Raw genomic sequence first — 13,869 nt, forward strand, 5'->3', positions numbered from 1 at the left:
ATTTATAATACATAGTAATTACTTAGGGATAAATATGAAAAAAGATGAATAAGACCTATACCCTAAAAACTATAAAATATTGCTGACATAAATTAAATAAGACCTATACAAATGGAAGAAAAACACTGTGTTCATGGGTCAGAAGACTCAATACTGTCAAAATGTAAATTCTCTCCAAACTGATCTAGAAATTCAACACAATCCCAAACAAAATCCCAGCTGGCTTTTTCGTAGAAATTGACAAGCTGAATCTAAAATTCATGTAGAAGCATAAAGGACCTAGAATAGCCAGAACAACTTTGAAAAAGAACAAAGTTAGAGGACTAATACTATCTGATTTCAAGACTTATTATTAAAACTACAATTCTCAGATCAGTGTGTTATTGAAATAATGATAGGTGAATAGATCAATGGAACAGCAGAGTCCAGAAATTTCCCCTGCACATATATGGACAACCAGATTTTCAACAAATGTGCAAAGGCAATTCAGTGGGGGAAAGAACAGTCTTTTCAACAAACTGTGCTGAAACAATTGGATATTCATATGCAAAAAAATAAACATCAACCCATACCTCACTTCTAAATATAGACTATATATATATATATATATATATATATATATATATATATATTTATAAAAGACCTAAAACTTTAAACTTAAACACAGAAGAAAATCTTTGTGATCTTGAGTTAGGCAAAAATTTCTTACATAAGTCACTAAAAGGATGATCCATACAAGAAAAATTGATAAACTGGACTTCATTAAAATTAAAAACTCTGCTCTTAGAAAGACACTGTAATGGAATATAAAACCAAGCCATGAACTGGGAGAAAATATTTTCAAATCAAATATCTAATAAAGGACTTGTATTCAGAATATATTTTAAAAGTTCTCTAAACTCAATAAGAAGACAAACCCATCAAAAGATTTGAACAGACATTTCACCAAAGAAGATATACAGATAGAAAATGAGTTCATGAAAAGATGTTCAACATCACTGTAATTAGAGAAATTAAAATTATAATGAGATACTACTTCACACCTATTAGAAAGTCTATAGTTAAAAAGACTGAACATAGCAATTTGGCAAATATGTGGAGGAAACACATATTAGAACTATGTGTTCTAATATGAATTAGAACTATCATACACCGCTGAAGGGAATGTAAAATTACGACAACTTTGGGAAACAGCTTGGAAGTTAAATGTTACAAAATTAAATGTACAGCTATCATATGATTCTACACCAAGATATTTACCCAAAAGAAATGAAAGCATATGTCCATACATAGACTTATACACAAATGTTCATAAGCAGCTTTATTTATAATAGCCAAAAATTGGAAACAGCTCAAACTATCAACTGAGCAGAAAAACAAATTGTGATATATCCATATAATGGAATACCACTCAGCAATAAAAATGAATGAATAATTGATACAAAAACATGAAAGAATTTCAAAATAATTGTGCTGAGTGAAATTTATAACAGACAGCAGATCAGTGGTTGTCTGGAGACACCGAAGGGGGCATGGGGAGGAGTGAGAGGGAGTAAAATGGGGTATGAGGAAACTTTTTTGTGGTGATGAATATATTCATTATCTTAATTATAATAATGGTTTCAGGGCTATATAAATATGTCAAATCTTAAATTGTACACTTTAAATATGTCCAGGTTATTGTATGTCACTTACACCTAAATAAAGCTGTTGAAAATGTGTTTCAATACATTTTAATGATATTTTCTATGTTAAAAATATTTATTAAAGAGCAATAAGAAACAAGAGTAAGTCTTCAGTGCACATGTACTCCTGGGTGGTTAATACTTACTGCATATGTATTAGTCCAGTGTTTTACCACTTCTTGGGATCGGAAATGCATTTCTTTCTTTGCCTTTCTTTCTGCACGAAGGTGTGCTGCTTCTCTTGTCAAACTGTCAAGGCTATCTCGAATCCTTTCCCACTCATTGTGTGGAATTATGGTGACCTGCCGGAGATCTACTTTGCTAGGCAGAAGAGGTGGATAGAGGACTTGATCTTCTTCACAGTTCTTTACTTCTAATAAATTTTTTTAAATGAGTATTAAAAACTTTCAAGAAGAGTTTGATATTTTTTCTCACACATTTCTATATTGGCATGATATCTGGAAGTTGTTTCAAAGAATAATTTTATTCTTGTTATCTTAAGAACAGCTGGGAATAAGTGGAAAGTATACAAGACCTTGAAATCAGAAGACATAGATTTGAGTCCTTGCTTAGTCAATTCCTTACTGTGTAAACTTGGGCAAGTCATTTAACTTCTTGGAGTCTCAGTATCAAAAGCTTTAAAGTTGAGATCAATAATACCTACCCCAACAGGTTGTTATAAAAGCATTTTCAAAGTTAATCAAGCAGCAGTTTATAAGTGGATAACTTTGGGGAATGTTCATCTTTTGGGGTTGTAGACATTGTGCTTGTCTACTCTATACAGCCCCTTGCTAACTGAGTAGCAGCAATGTAATTTGGAGAACTGACTACAGTCTCAGTCCTGGGGTGGGCCTCATAAATTTAAGAATACTTGCATCTCCCTTGACAATAATTATTCCTGTAATAAGAAAAGAAATAGGAGAAGAGTTTTGAGACTTAGAAAAGTTCTTGCTTGTACTTCTGGGAGAGACATCTGAGAGTGACTCTCAGGCTAAATACAAACGAGGAAGCATGAAGGCAAGACAAGCAATCATCCTATGACCACAAGAGGAAGCAGCCTTAGGATGAAGCTGTTAACTGTGAAACACAAAGAAGAAACAAAGGAAGACCCTGGGGCAATGAGGATTTCATTATGCTGCTAGATTAATCAGACCCAAAGGCTGGAGTTCCTGTTATATGAGCAAATAAATTTCCTTATTTTTAAACATGATTGAGCTGGGTATTCTGTGAAATGAATTCACAAGCATCCTAAATGACACAATGGAGCTCATAACAGCTCTTCTCTAAAAAAATGTTCCTACCCTTTTAATCAACTGAAGTTCTTACTTATAAACACCCAAACTCACTCTAGCCAGTTTAAGCAGAAAAGGAATTCATTAAGGGATATTAGATAGCCTACCGAACCTCTCAGAGAGCCAGAGAGTTACCCTTAGAAGATATACATACAAATATCACACAGACCACATCGTGAGGTTCCAGTGAAGATTCACAGCAACTGGCATTGGGTAGGCACCTCAACTTGCCCCACTTATAACTTGCTCCACTGGACACTATATATGTGAACCTTCATGAGTACTCTGGAATTGGTACACTTTTGCTGCCACTCTCCCCTGAAAATGTATTCAACATGCTGTTTCTTTCCTCATACGCTCTCTTCAGAATGTAAATCTAGCACACATACAATTGACCAGCTGAGTCTTGGTCTTACGCCTTCACCCTAGCTGCAAGAGAGGCAGAAAAAAATGCCTTCTGCTTTAAGGAGGTAGGACTTGTAAGGAGAAGAATTTACCAAAATAGGAAATACATTTGAATAATGGTGAGTGGTCACAGGCCTAACAAAGGCAATAAATATCCAGTGGGTAAGAGTGTGGACTCTGGAGACAGACAACCTGGACCTTTTCTGAACACACCACATATGAACTATGTGAATCTAGACAAAATTATTTAACCCTCTAAATCTAACTCCTTAATTGCAAAATGGAAATACTAATAGTACCTACTTCATTTTATATAGCTGGTGTGAGAATTAGATGAAGTAATATATGTAAAGAATTTAGAAGAGTGCCTGGCACACAATATGTTCTCAATAAATATTAATTATTATTATTTTTACTGCTTTTATTAGAAGAATGAAACAGAAGTAGAAAAGCAGAGGCAAGAAGTCATGTGGCTCCAGAAAGATACTGAGAGAAAAGCTGCTAGGACAACTAGAGTCTTCTTGGGGTTTGAATTAAAGTTGATGGGAGTGAGAATTTGGTTGTTAACCTAAAATGTGAGTTTAGAACCACAGGTACCATCTTGCCTACCACATACCAAGTCTCCAAATGCAGAATAAAGACAAGCAAAGCTGAGAAGTAGAATAGTGTCCTGGATCGAGTTATACCAAAATTCACAGGTATGTGAGCCAAAATAGTCCCCTTTTAACTACAGTGAATTAGATCAGTCACTTGTAACCAAAGAGTCCTGACCAATATATCCTTATAGCCTTGTAACAAATTTCCTTTGCTTCACTTAAACTGGCTCAACTTGGTTTGTGTTACTTACAATTAGAAGCTACATAAACAAAGGCCATTAAATTAAGCCACCTGCCTTTTGATTAGCATATTATTAGGCATATTAATATGCTTTTCTTGGACGTCCCTGGTGGCACAGTGGTTAAGAACCTGCCTGCCAATGCAGGGGACACGGGTTTGAGCCCTGGTCTGGGAAGATCCCACATGACTCAGAGCAGCTGAGCCTGTGTGCCACAACTACTGAGCCTGCGCTCTAGAGCCCATGAGCCACAACTACTGAAGCCCCTGCACCTACAGCCTGTGCTCCGCAACAAGAAAAGCCACTGCAATGAGAAGCCCACGCACCGCAATGAACAGTGGCCCCAGCTCACCACAACTAGACAAAGCCCACATGCAGCAACAAAGACCCAACACAGCCAAAAATAAATTAATAAATTTATGAAAAAAAATATGCTTTCTTTCTCTGACCCAAGAGTCATTCTAATTCTTTAAGATGTGAAATAAAATGGAGACAATTTAATTTTCCAAAATACTAAAGGGGCTGGGTAGACCAAATAGCCCATACTGGCAGGAGCTGCTCCTTACAAAGTATACAGTGGTGAGCAAGCTATGGCAGCAGTGGCAGGAAAATAAGATGCCAAAAAGCTGTGTAGTGAACAATGTGATCCCTCATGACACCTCAATCTTCTGTAGAGTAACTACATTCATGAGATATTTTATTCAAGAACTTTTCATGAACTCTGATACAGGAGGAGAACCAAGAGAGCAACCACAAAAGCAGCAGAAAAAATAGGACAATCGATGGAAAGTTTGGGAAAGGCTTTTTACTATCTCAGGTAACAAAAGATGGGCCAAGTTCCCTCATAACTTTTTTTTTAATAAATATGTTTATTTTTTATTTTTATTTTTGGCTGCGTTGGGTCTTCGTTGCTGCACATGGGCTTTCTCTAGCTATGGCGAGCAGGGGCTACTCTTCGTTGCAGTGTGCGGGCTTCTCATTGTGGTGGCTTCGCTTGTTGCGGAGCATGGGCTCTAGGCACACGGGCTTCAGTAGTTGTGGCCCGCGGGCTCAGTAGTTGTGGCACATGGGCTTAGTTGCTCCATGGCATGTGGGGTCTTCCAGACCAGGGCTCAAACCCATGTCCCCTGCATTGGCAGGTGGATTCTTAACCACTGTGCCACCAGGGAAGCCCCAGTTCCCTCATATCTTTGAGGATCAGGAGAGCCCTGATTGACTTCCGAGCTATGAATGATTTCACATATCCATGCTTTAATCCACTGGGTTGATGCAGAGTTCAGTTCTCAGAGGGCAGTCTTATTTCCATGATTCCTACCTCACAGTGTCTTTCACACAATGCTAGTAATGGCTGTTGGAGAAGTGAAGCAATTAAAACTTTTTAAAATTGCCACTGATTATTTTAACAAACATAACTGGTGAGCTCTGAATCAGGTCAAATAAAGACAAGTCTTGCGAGTGGGACTTTCCAAGGAACTGCCAGACAGGTCAAATAATAATTTTCCAAGGAACTGCCAGACAGCCCAAATAAGTTATCTGGGAAATGGGCTTTGGAAGGGGTTCAACGCTATTTTGCTCCCTCCACAGGCTGCTAAGCCACTGGATTTCACTGTGATTGCAGTGGTTTTCTAGACTACCATAGGGCAGGGAGAAAGAAGGGGACTAGAACAAGTTAAAATGCAAAAAAAACTCATTGTTCTTACCAAGATTCAGTTATTTTTCTTGATAAACATTCCCCAATTGTTGCAAGGTTTTGGTTTCCTGAGTTCTCAAAAATTGATTTTTGACAATTTTTGCCGTTGTTCTTTTTGATTTAATGCAGCACTTTATATATAGGAAAGTGAATATGTGAGCGTAATTTTGTTTTTTCAATATATGCCACATGGGTACTGTCTCTCTCCTACATGTCATGACCCTCTGCTGCTACTTCTTAAGCCCTCTACAGCATAAATACCCACTAGTGTCCACTGGTGGGAGACTGGCTGGCTCTCACTCAGCATTTGGCACAAGGGACTCTATTGCTACAGAAGCTCAGGCGATGACATGAAGATAGTCCAAGTTCCCAAGGTTCTAACTGTCACCATGAGAACATTAATTAGGAATTTACAATCTTAAGAAACTAAAATCACTGGAATTAATAAAGAGATCTTTAAATGTCCCACTAGGCTACTTCTATTACAAAATAAAATTATTATAAAAGGTCATGTGAATTACAATACCTTAAGTAGCATTATTTTCACACTCTATCAAAGTATACGCCTTAGGATGAGACCTTACCTTCATTTTACAGTTGAAGAAATTGAGATTTTCCTTCAGACACTTTCCTAAGAGTACTCAGTAGGTTCACAGCAGAGCCAAAACTCTAATTAGGTCACTGATATTTCCAAAATACATTCCGATTCACTCAATGAATAACAAAGCTTAAGTGCGAGAAAATTCAGCAAACACCAGACTCTTGGAGCTGCAACGGCACAGCTTGAGTATCGGGCCAGCTGGTCAACTGGGAGTCTCTGACTTCTTTTTCTCTACCCTTATTTCTGTATACTCTCCCCACCTACCCATTCATCCAAGGGCAAAACTGTCTAATTTACACAGAGCCCGACGATGCCCACAGTGCTGTTTTTGACTTGGTGGAGCCCGTTTCAGAAGGAAAGGCACGCTCGCCTCTCACTCCATACCTGGAGACCAGAAACAATCCCTGTGCTGGGATGGACCAGTTTAGCTCACCCGTGCTTTCCTTTGCCCGTCCACAGCGCCTTCCGAGCCGCACCAGCATCTCTGAGGTACCCAAGGCGCTCTCAGACTTGGAAAGGCGATTCCGACGCGGAAGTTCCCGCGGACTCCAGGCAAGTTTTAGCCAAACCGCGCAGTTGCTTAGCAACGCCGCCGGAAGTGACAACAGTCGTCGCCGAGGAACGAAGAACGCGCAGCTGTGGGCTGTGGTGCCGGAGAAGGGAGGCTGCGCCTGCGCGGGAAGTCAAGGCCAGGCGTGCGAGTGGGGCGGTCCTCCCCTGCTGGCGTCCGGAGTGGGCCGGAGGACAGATCCCTCGTAAGCGGCGCCGAGGCCAGAACGGCTGCGGGTCTCTGGCCTGGGTCAGTGACGAGCCCTGGGACCCGGCTGGGCCCGGCCTGGTGCTCCCGTCGGCATCCAACGTGCGCCTCTCGGGGAACGACACCCGACTAGGTCCCTGCCCCTGGTTTCGGGATGTACCCGGCAGGTGTGCGGGAGAGCGAGGCCTGGGCTTGGCGTGTGTGACCCACAGACTCGCGGAGGGGAAGGTGAACGGCAAAGCCCTCCTCCCTCAACTATAGAAACTCAGGGATTAATTGACAGAAAATCTGTTTTTAAATATTTTGGTTTCTAACGCATGATCTGGGCTAGATGGGGCTTAGTTTTGTTTTTTTTTTTAATCGCAATGTTAAAACTTGGATTATAACATTCATGTTAGGGCCTTTAAGATATCTTTAATTGCTCGGTAAATACAGTATGGTAAATTGAATGTATTTAGAGGACCAATCAGACCTCTAAGGACACAAAACCCTGTTAAGATTTAATATGAGCTACGTTTCAAAAGATCCTTTTCTAACACGTCGAGGTACAAATGATTACATTACAAGGTAGTTGGCTATGACACATACACATTAGGCATCAAACTGGAGTTGCTCAATATGAAAGGAGATAAGATTTTAAATCACTGAAGTTCTAACACATAGTTGTACTGTTTTTCTTCAGGTTTTCTATCAGATGATCCATCGTAATAATGCTGGTAAGTATGAAAGGATTAATAAAATATTTGTTGGCAGAAATATAGTTTTTGCACATACAACATTGGTGGTTTTTTGGAATCATAGTTTTAAAAATGTCAAGAACTGAGAAGAGTCAGAGATTTTACCCTACTTGCATGCTAACAACTTAGGCTGCCACCGTTTTGTAGAAGATGCAGACCCCTAGAACAGTGATGAATTACAGCAGTAGCAATAGCCAGAATATCAGTAATTTTGCCCCAGTTGCCACAGGATGATGCAAAGAGTGCCAGAAGTCACCTGCACATGGAGTGTGTTGCATTACAGGACAGGAACCCTGAGCTTAGGGCATCCAGATCTTTATTATAATGGACAATAAACATGCCTTTCAAGACTGTTCACTATACATACTTTTTTTAAAATAAATTTATTTTTTTTTTTACTTATTTATTTTTGTCTGCGTTGGGTCTTCGTTGCTGCGCGCAGGCTTTTCTCTAGTTGCAGTGAGCCAGGCTACTCTTCTTTGTGGGGCGTGGGCTTCTCATTGTGGTGGCTTCTCTTGTTGTGGAGTGCGGGCTCTAGGTGTGTGGGCTTCAGTAGTTGTGGCACGTGGGCTCAGTAGTTGTGGCGCATGGGCTTAGCTGCTCCACAGCATGTGGGATCTTCTTAGGACCAGGTCTCGAACCAGTGTCCCCTGCATTGGCAGGAGGATTCTTAACCACTGCGCCACCAGGGAAGCCCTTACATACATTTTTGAGACAATAGTCCAGAGCAAAGGGCAGTGAGTACCTTGCTTGTAAGATATGCAGAGCCACTAGAGACCCATGGAGATTACCTCCTAACAAAAATTCTGTGGAATTTTAACTAAATTGGTTACCAAAATGATTGAATCTTATAATATTTGGTGTCAGTAATTTGCCAATTTGGCGTAGTGTTCAGGTATCATTTGACTTACAATACTTGGTTCTAACTCTAATCCATGGATCTTTACAGCCAAGTGTATCTCGAATTAGTTATTTACCCTCTATGGCCACCACTCCTTATTATTTTTTCTTTGTTGTGAAATTAAGAAGGTAGCATATGCACTTTGATCTGAAACAAGAGCTTAAATTATTCCGGGGAAAATATTTTATTACAAAATCAGTGTAGAAAAAGAATGCACTGCAATTGATGCTACCACTGTATACAGACATTTCTTTTTTAAAAACAAAAATGAGATTATACTGTAAACACTGTTTTGTGACTTGTTTGTTTAATTTGAACATCTTAACCTTTTACTCAATAAATGGTCTGTTATATGGCTATCATGTACATATCTTATTTAAGCAATCCCCTATTCTTGGATGTCTATGTAGTTTCTAGTTTTCATTATTGTAAAAAAGCACATAGGCTATTGTTAGACCCTGGAAACATTGCAGACATACAAAATATATACTTTTCATGCTTCCGGAGAGAACAGTTAATAACTGCTTCTGGTATTTTAACAAACTGATTTCAAAATAGATTCACTTTCACTAAATCTTTCTACACATCCTTAATTTTTGGAGACATTTTTATTTCAAGTATAGCACTAAATCTTTGAAAGTTTATTGGCAACAGAATGTGGTATTTGTCTATTATTTAATAAGTAAAAAGAAAAACTGGAATCTGGAATTCTTAACATAATCAGCCTAACACCTGTGATTTTATCCACTGGATGAGAGCTTATATTCACATAACATTCCCTGTTTTGTATTTAAGGTTTTTGTTTAAACAAAATTTTATTCCTCCCATTGCCATAGGTGCTTTTCTGATGGAAGAGAAAACATATTAGAAAATGTAAGTTTTTAAATATCTTAAATACTTTTATTAATTTTAGGAGTTAAGAAGTCTCCATTCCTTTGCTTGGAACCAGAAGACTTTTTCCCCTGCATATAGAGTAGGAGTAATGTTGGTTAGAAACTGGCTGGTGTTTAAAACTGAAGATTGTCATGACTGTTTAACCTAAGCTCCATGCTGAAGTAAGATTAATTGTCTTGGAAATACTAAATTGGGTAAGTATTTTAAATAAAGGTTTATGTTGAGTGGTGGGAAAAAACTAATGGAAAAAGATCTGAAATTAAGAAAAGTACACTTGTAGATAGAAATTAATAGTCAACAGTGGAACTAAGTTAACAGTTGGAACTTTGTTAACTTCAGGCTTATGATACATCTTATTTGGAGGTTAATAGTGCAGGAATTTTAGTAACTTGTGGCTGATTAAGTCTAGGCTTGAAACACTTTTCAACCAACAATGAGTTACATTTGAAAAAAATTTTTTAAATTATGTATAAATTCAGAATGCCTAAAAAGCATTTTAATTTAAAATGTGCTTAGGTGCATTACCAATGTGATTGTCAATCGTACTTTATTGCTATTTATTACATTGTTTCTATGGGAAAGTGATTTCTGCACTTAAATCTCTGGAAGCCAATCAGGGACACCTGGATTAGACATTTAAAGATTCATGGATCCAGGGTATCAGAATACTCTATACCATCTAAATTCATACAACAGGAGATACGTCCTCTAGGTTAGTTATTCTCCAGATATTCTAAATCGAGAGGCAAAAAATACTTACTCTTATATGAGTCGTGAGCTCATTCTCAGTTTCACCTACTGGATATCTATCATTATAAACCAGAGAATACATGTAGATAAATGCCGTGTTTTTTTTTTTTTTTTTGGCTGCGTCAATCGGGGCTTATGTGCAGCACTCAGGATCTTCATTGCGGCACGTGGGCTCCTTGTTGTGGCGCACAGGCTCTCTAGTTGTGGTGCGCAGGCTCTGGGGCGCTTGGGCTCTATAGTTTGCGGCACATGCATTCTCTAGTTGTGGTCCCCGTGCTCAGCAGTTGCAGTGCGTGGGCTTAGTTGCCCCGCAGCATGTGGGATCTTAGTTCCCCGACCAGGGATCAAACCTGCATCCCCTGCATTGGAAGGTGGATTCTTAACCACTGGACCACCAGGGAAGTCCCCCATGTTTTCTATTTTTAATTGATCTTTTTCTTATTCGTGGGGTTCTTCACTTTTCATTTTAGGATTTCTTGCTAAAACTTCAGAATGGTTGTAAAGTAGATCACAGATGGTTAGTGTGTACTTCGAGATTAATGAATGTTTTTATGTTATTAAACATCTTTTCGTCAAAATGACCTACTTAATATTTTATTTTTAAACTGATTAATAGTCGTTATTCTATTTCTTAGGCACTAGAGTGTATTACTAAAGCATGAACTTTGGAGTCAGGCAGACCTGAGTCCAAATTCTAGCTCTGCCATTTAACTAATACTTAACCAACTTAATTAATACTTAAGCTCCAGTTATATATCTTTAAGATGAGGATAATAATAATTCCTACTAAATGGGTTTATGACAGATGATGAGATTGCAAGGTTCTTAGTCCAGTATCTGGCATATAGTGATATCTATAAAAATATCAGTTACTCTTTAAAATAAATTTTTTTTTATTTACAGACACTAATTGTAGCTTTTCCTGGGAAGTCTGTATAATTATCTTTTTTACATGATAATTTTCATTTATACCATCTGTTGATTCATTCCTTTTCTCTTGAGATTTAAGTTAATGATCTTCATTATCTATTAATGAAAAGAGACGTGAGTAATTGTCATATCAAAAGCAGTGTGATTATTCACATATATCCAGATTATTTGGTACTCCAGAGCTAAACTATCTAGAGAAAATATAAATAAACGTGAAAATTGTTAACAAAAGTTACTTCTAGTGTGGAAGAATTTAACTGACCTCCAGTACAACATCAAGCAACCATTTGGTTATAACACTGACGATGATTTCAAGCTAAAAACCTTTTTTTAAAAATTATTTAAATTTTGCAAGATTTCACATTATGTTAAATTTGGTCAGAGTTTTGGTTAGTTCACAGAGAATATGTATTGTACATGACCTGTTATTTAAAATGAGGCTCATTGTAAACATTTTAAACTAATAAGTTTGTGATTGATAATTTAAAGACAATAAGAATGACTGGCCTACATTTTTTTCTGTCTTATTTTATAACTTCTAAATTAAAGTGTAAGGGAATAATTGTTTCATTACTTCTCTCATTGGATTGCTCTCTAGTTTAATTCTGAGTGCTCAAAGAATCACCCCCCCAGGAACACAATAATACCCTGAGTATCCTTTTTATATATTCTGTTTTCCATTAATTTAACATACTCAAATATGAACTTTGCTTCTTAGGAAAAAGTGCTTAAATGGTAGTCTTAGAATGCTTAGTCATTTTAACTTGTTTATATTCATCCTTTGTTTCAGCAGATTAAGAGTAATTTTGTTAAATAGATACTATAGCTAGATATGTAGAACCGGGTATGTTTAGGGAATAATATTTCTTCTTTTGCAGGGTAACCCAAATCTGTTTCTGGAACCATGAAAATTTTGTTGGTTTTTGACTTTGACAATACAATCATAGATGATAATAGTGACACCTGGATTGTACAATGTGCTCCAGAGAAAAAGCTTTCTATTGAACTACAAGATTCTTATGAAAAAGGATTTTGGACAGAATTTATGGGCAGAGTCTTTAAGTATTTGGGAGATAAAGGTGTAAGAGAAGATGAAATGAAAAGAGCAATGATATCAATGCCTGTCACTCCAGGGATGGTGGAACTTTTAAACTTTATAAGAAAGAACAAGGCTAAATTTGACTGCATCATTATTTCAGATTCAAATTCAGTCTTCATAGATTGGGTTTTAGAAGCTACCAATTTTCATGACGTGTTTGATAAAGTCTTTACAAATCCAGCAGCTTTTGATAGCGATGGTCATCTCACTGTGGAAAATTATCATGCTCATTCTTGCACTAGGTGCCCCCCAAATCTTTGCAAAAATGTAGTTTTGGTAGAATTTATAGGTAAACAGTTACAACGAGGAGTGAATTATACACGAATTGTTTATATAGGTGATGGTGGAAACGATGTTTGTCCAGTAACCTTTTTAAAGAAGAATGATGTTGCCATGCCACGGAAAGGATATACTTTACAGAAAACTCTTTCTAGGATGTCTCAAAATCTTGAGCCTATGGAGTCTTCTGTTGTATCTTGGTCTTCAGGTGTTGAAATAATTTCTCATTTACAATTTCTAATAAAGGAGTAATATGCCAATAATTGAAATGTGTATCAGTTAAGATTAAATACAGCAACATAAAACTAAAACCCCAAATAACAGTGGCTTTAAAAAAAGAAAAAAAGTTTTCCCTCTCACTTAAAAGAATTTCGAAGTTAAGTATCTCAAAGTTTCTGTGTTGCTCTACCAACCTCAGCACTTGACTTCCAACTTATGATCCAAGATTGCTGTTCAAGCTCCTACCCTCACATCAACTTTCTGGCCAGTAAGGAGGACAGTGAGAGAGAAGGTTGCACCCTCAATTTAAAGTTCACTGGCCAATACTTAGTCACAATGCTCCTTCCTAACTGCAAGGAAGCATGAAAAATATAGCTTTTATTTCAGATGGTCATATGCCTGGGAAAAATGGAAAAAAGTAGAGTACAAAATTGAGGTAAGTGCAACTAGTGGACTCTACCAAAGATGGTTAATAGGTAGATTATATTTTTAAATTTATTCCCAGAGAGAATAGTCTTATATTTTACTTTCTTTGGTATTTATTTCCAAAGTACGTCTAGCGGTTATAGATCTTCAAAATAAGCCTAATGCTTAGTTCACATAAGAATACACTACTTCCAAATCAGTTAATTTTAGAGATAGGTATGCAGTATCTATTGCCCAAGTGTTCATTAATTTCACACTTTCCTTTTGAAATGAAATACAAATTAATGTTCTTCAAGTATTTTAAATTTATATCATTATTACAGACTGTAACTCCAGAATGCTGATTTAATCAGTATGTTATTTCTGTTT

The 13,869-nt window shown here is 37.4% G+C and overlaps 2 protein-coding genes across 8 annotated transcripts in view; one reads left to right on the forward strand and one right to left on the reverse strand.

Annotated features, from left to right (window-relative positions):
* The window catches only part of CFAP210 (cilia and flagella associated protein 210), a 36,351-nt gene extending 29,279 nt beyond the window's left edge, over positions 1 to 7,072 (reverse strand). For 2 of the 3 annotated variants that reach the window (XM_007109842.2, XM_028478849.1), the window contains exons 1-2: positions 6,942 to 7,072; positions 1,832 to 2,058 (exon numbers count right to left, since the gene is read on the reverse strand). In XM_007109842.2, the coding sequence (XP_007109904.1) occupies positions 1,832 to 2,058; positions 6,942 to 6,990 (276 nt within the window). In that variant the 5' untranslated portion in view covers positions 6,991 to 7,072. The remainder of the gene's footprint in view (positions 1 to 1,831; positions 2,059 to 6,941) is intronic. The other variant, XM_028478852.2, reaches the window with a different exon arrangement.
* Positions 7,073 to 7,205: 133 nt separating this feature from the next.
* Positions 7,206 to 13,115, forward strand: PHOSPHO2 (phosphatase, orphan 2). Of its 5 annotated transcripts, none has more exons than XM_007109844.4 (4): positions 7,206 to 7,493; positions 7,948 to 7,981; positions 9,740 to 9,776; positions 12,356 to 13,115. In XM_007109844.4, the coding sequence occupies exon 4, from the start codon at positions 12,382 to 12,384 to the stop codon at positions 13,105 to 13,107; it is 726 nt and encodes a 241-aa protein (XP_007109906.2). In that variant the 5' UTR covers positions 7,206 to 7,493; positions 7,948 to 7,981; positions 9,740 to 9,776; positions 12,356 to 12,381; the 3' UTR covers positions 13,108 to 13,115. The 5 variants fall into 5 exon arrangements, with proteins under 5 accessions (XP_007109906.2, XP_007109905.2, XP_054944381.1 ...); XM_007109843.4 differs by lacking the exon at positions 9,740 to 9,776 and adding an exon at positions 9,817 to 9,991; XM_055088406.1 differs by having other exon boundaries at positions 7,234 to 7,307.
* The last annotated feature ends 754 nt before the right edge of the window (positions 13,116 to 13,869 follow it).

The sequence above is a fragment of the Physeter macrocephalus genome, chromosome 2 (assembly GCF_002837175.3).
Source record: "Physeter macrocephalus isolate SW-GA chromosome 2, ASM283717v5, whole genome shotgun sequence".
NCBI lineage: Eukaryota > Metazoa > Chordata > Mammalia > Artiodactyla > Physeteridae > Physeter > Physeter macrocephalus.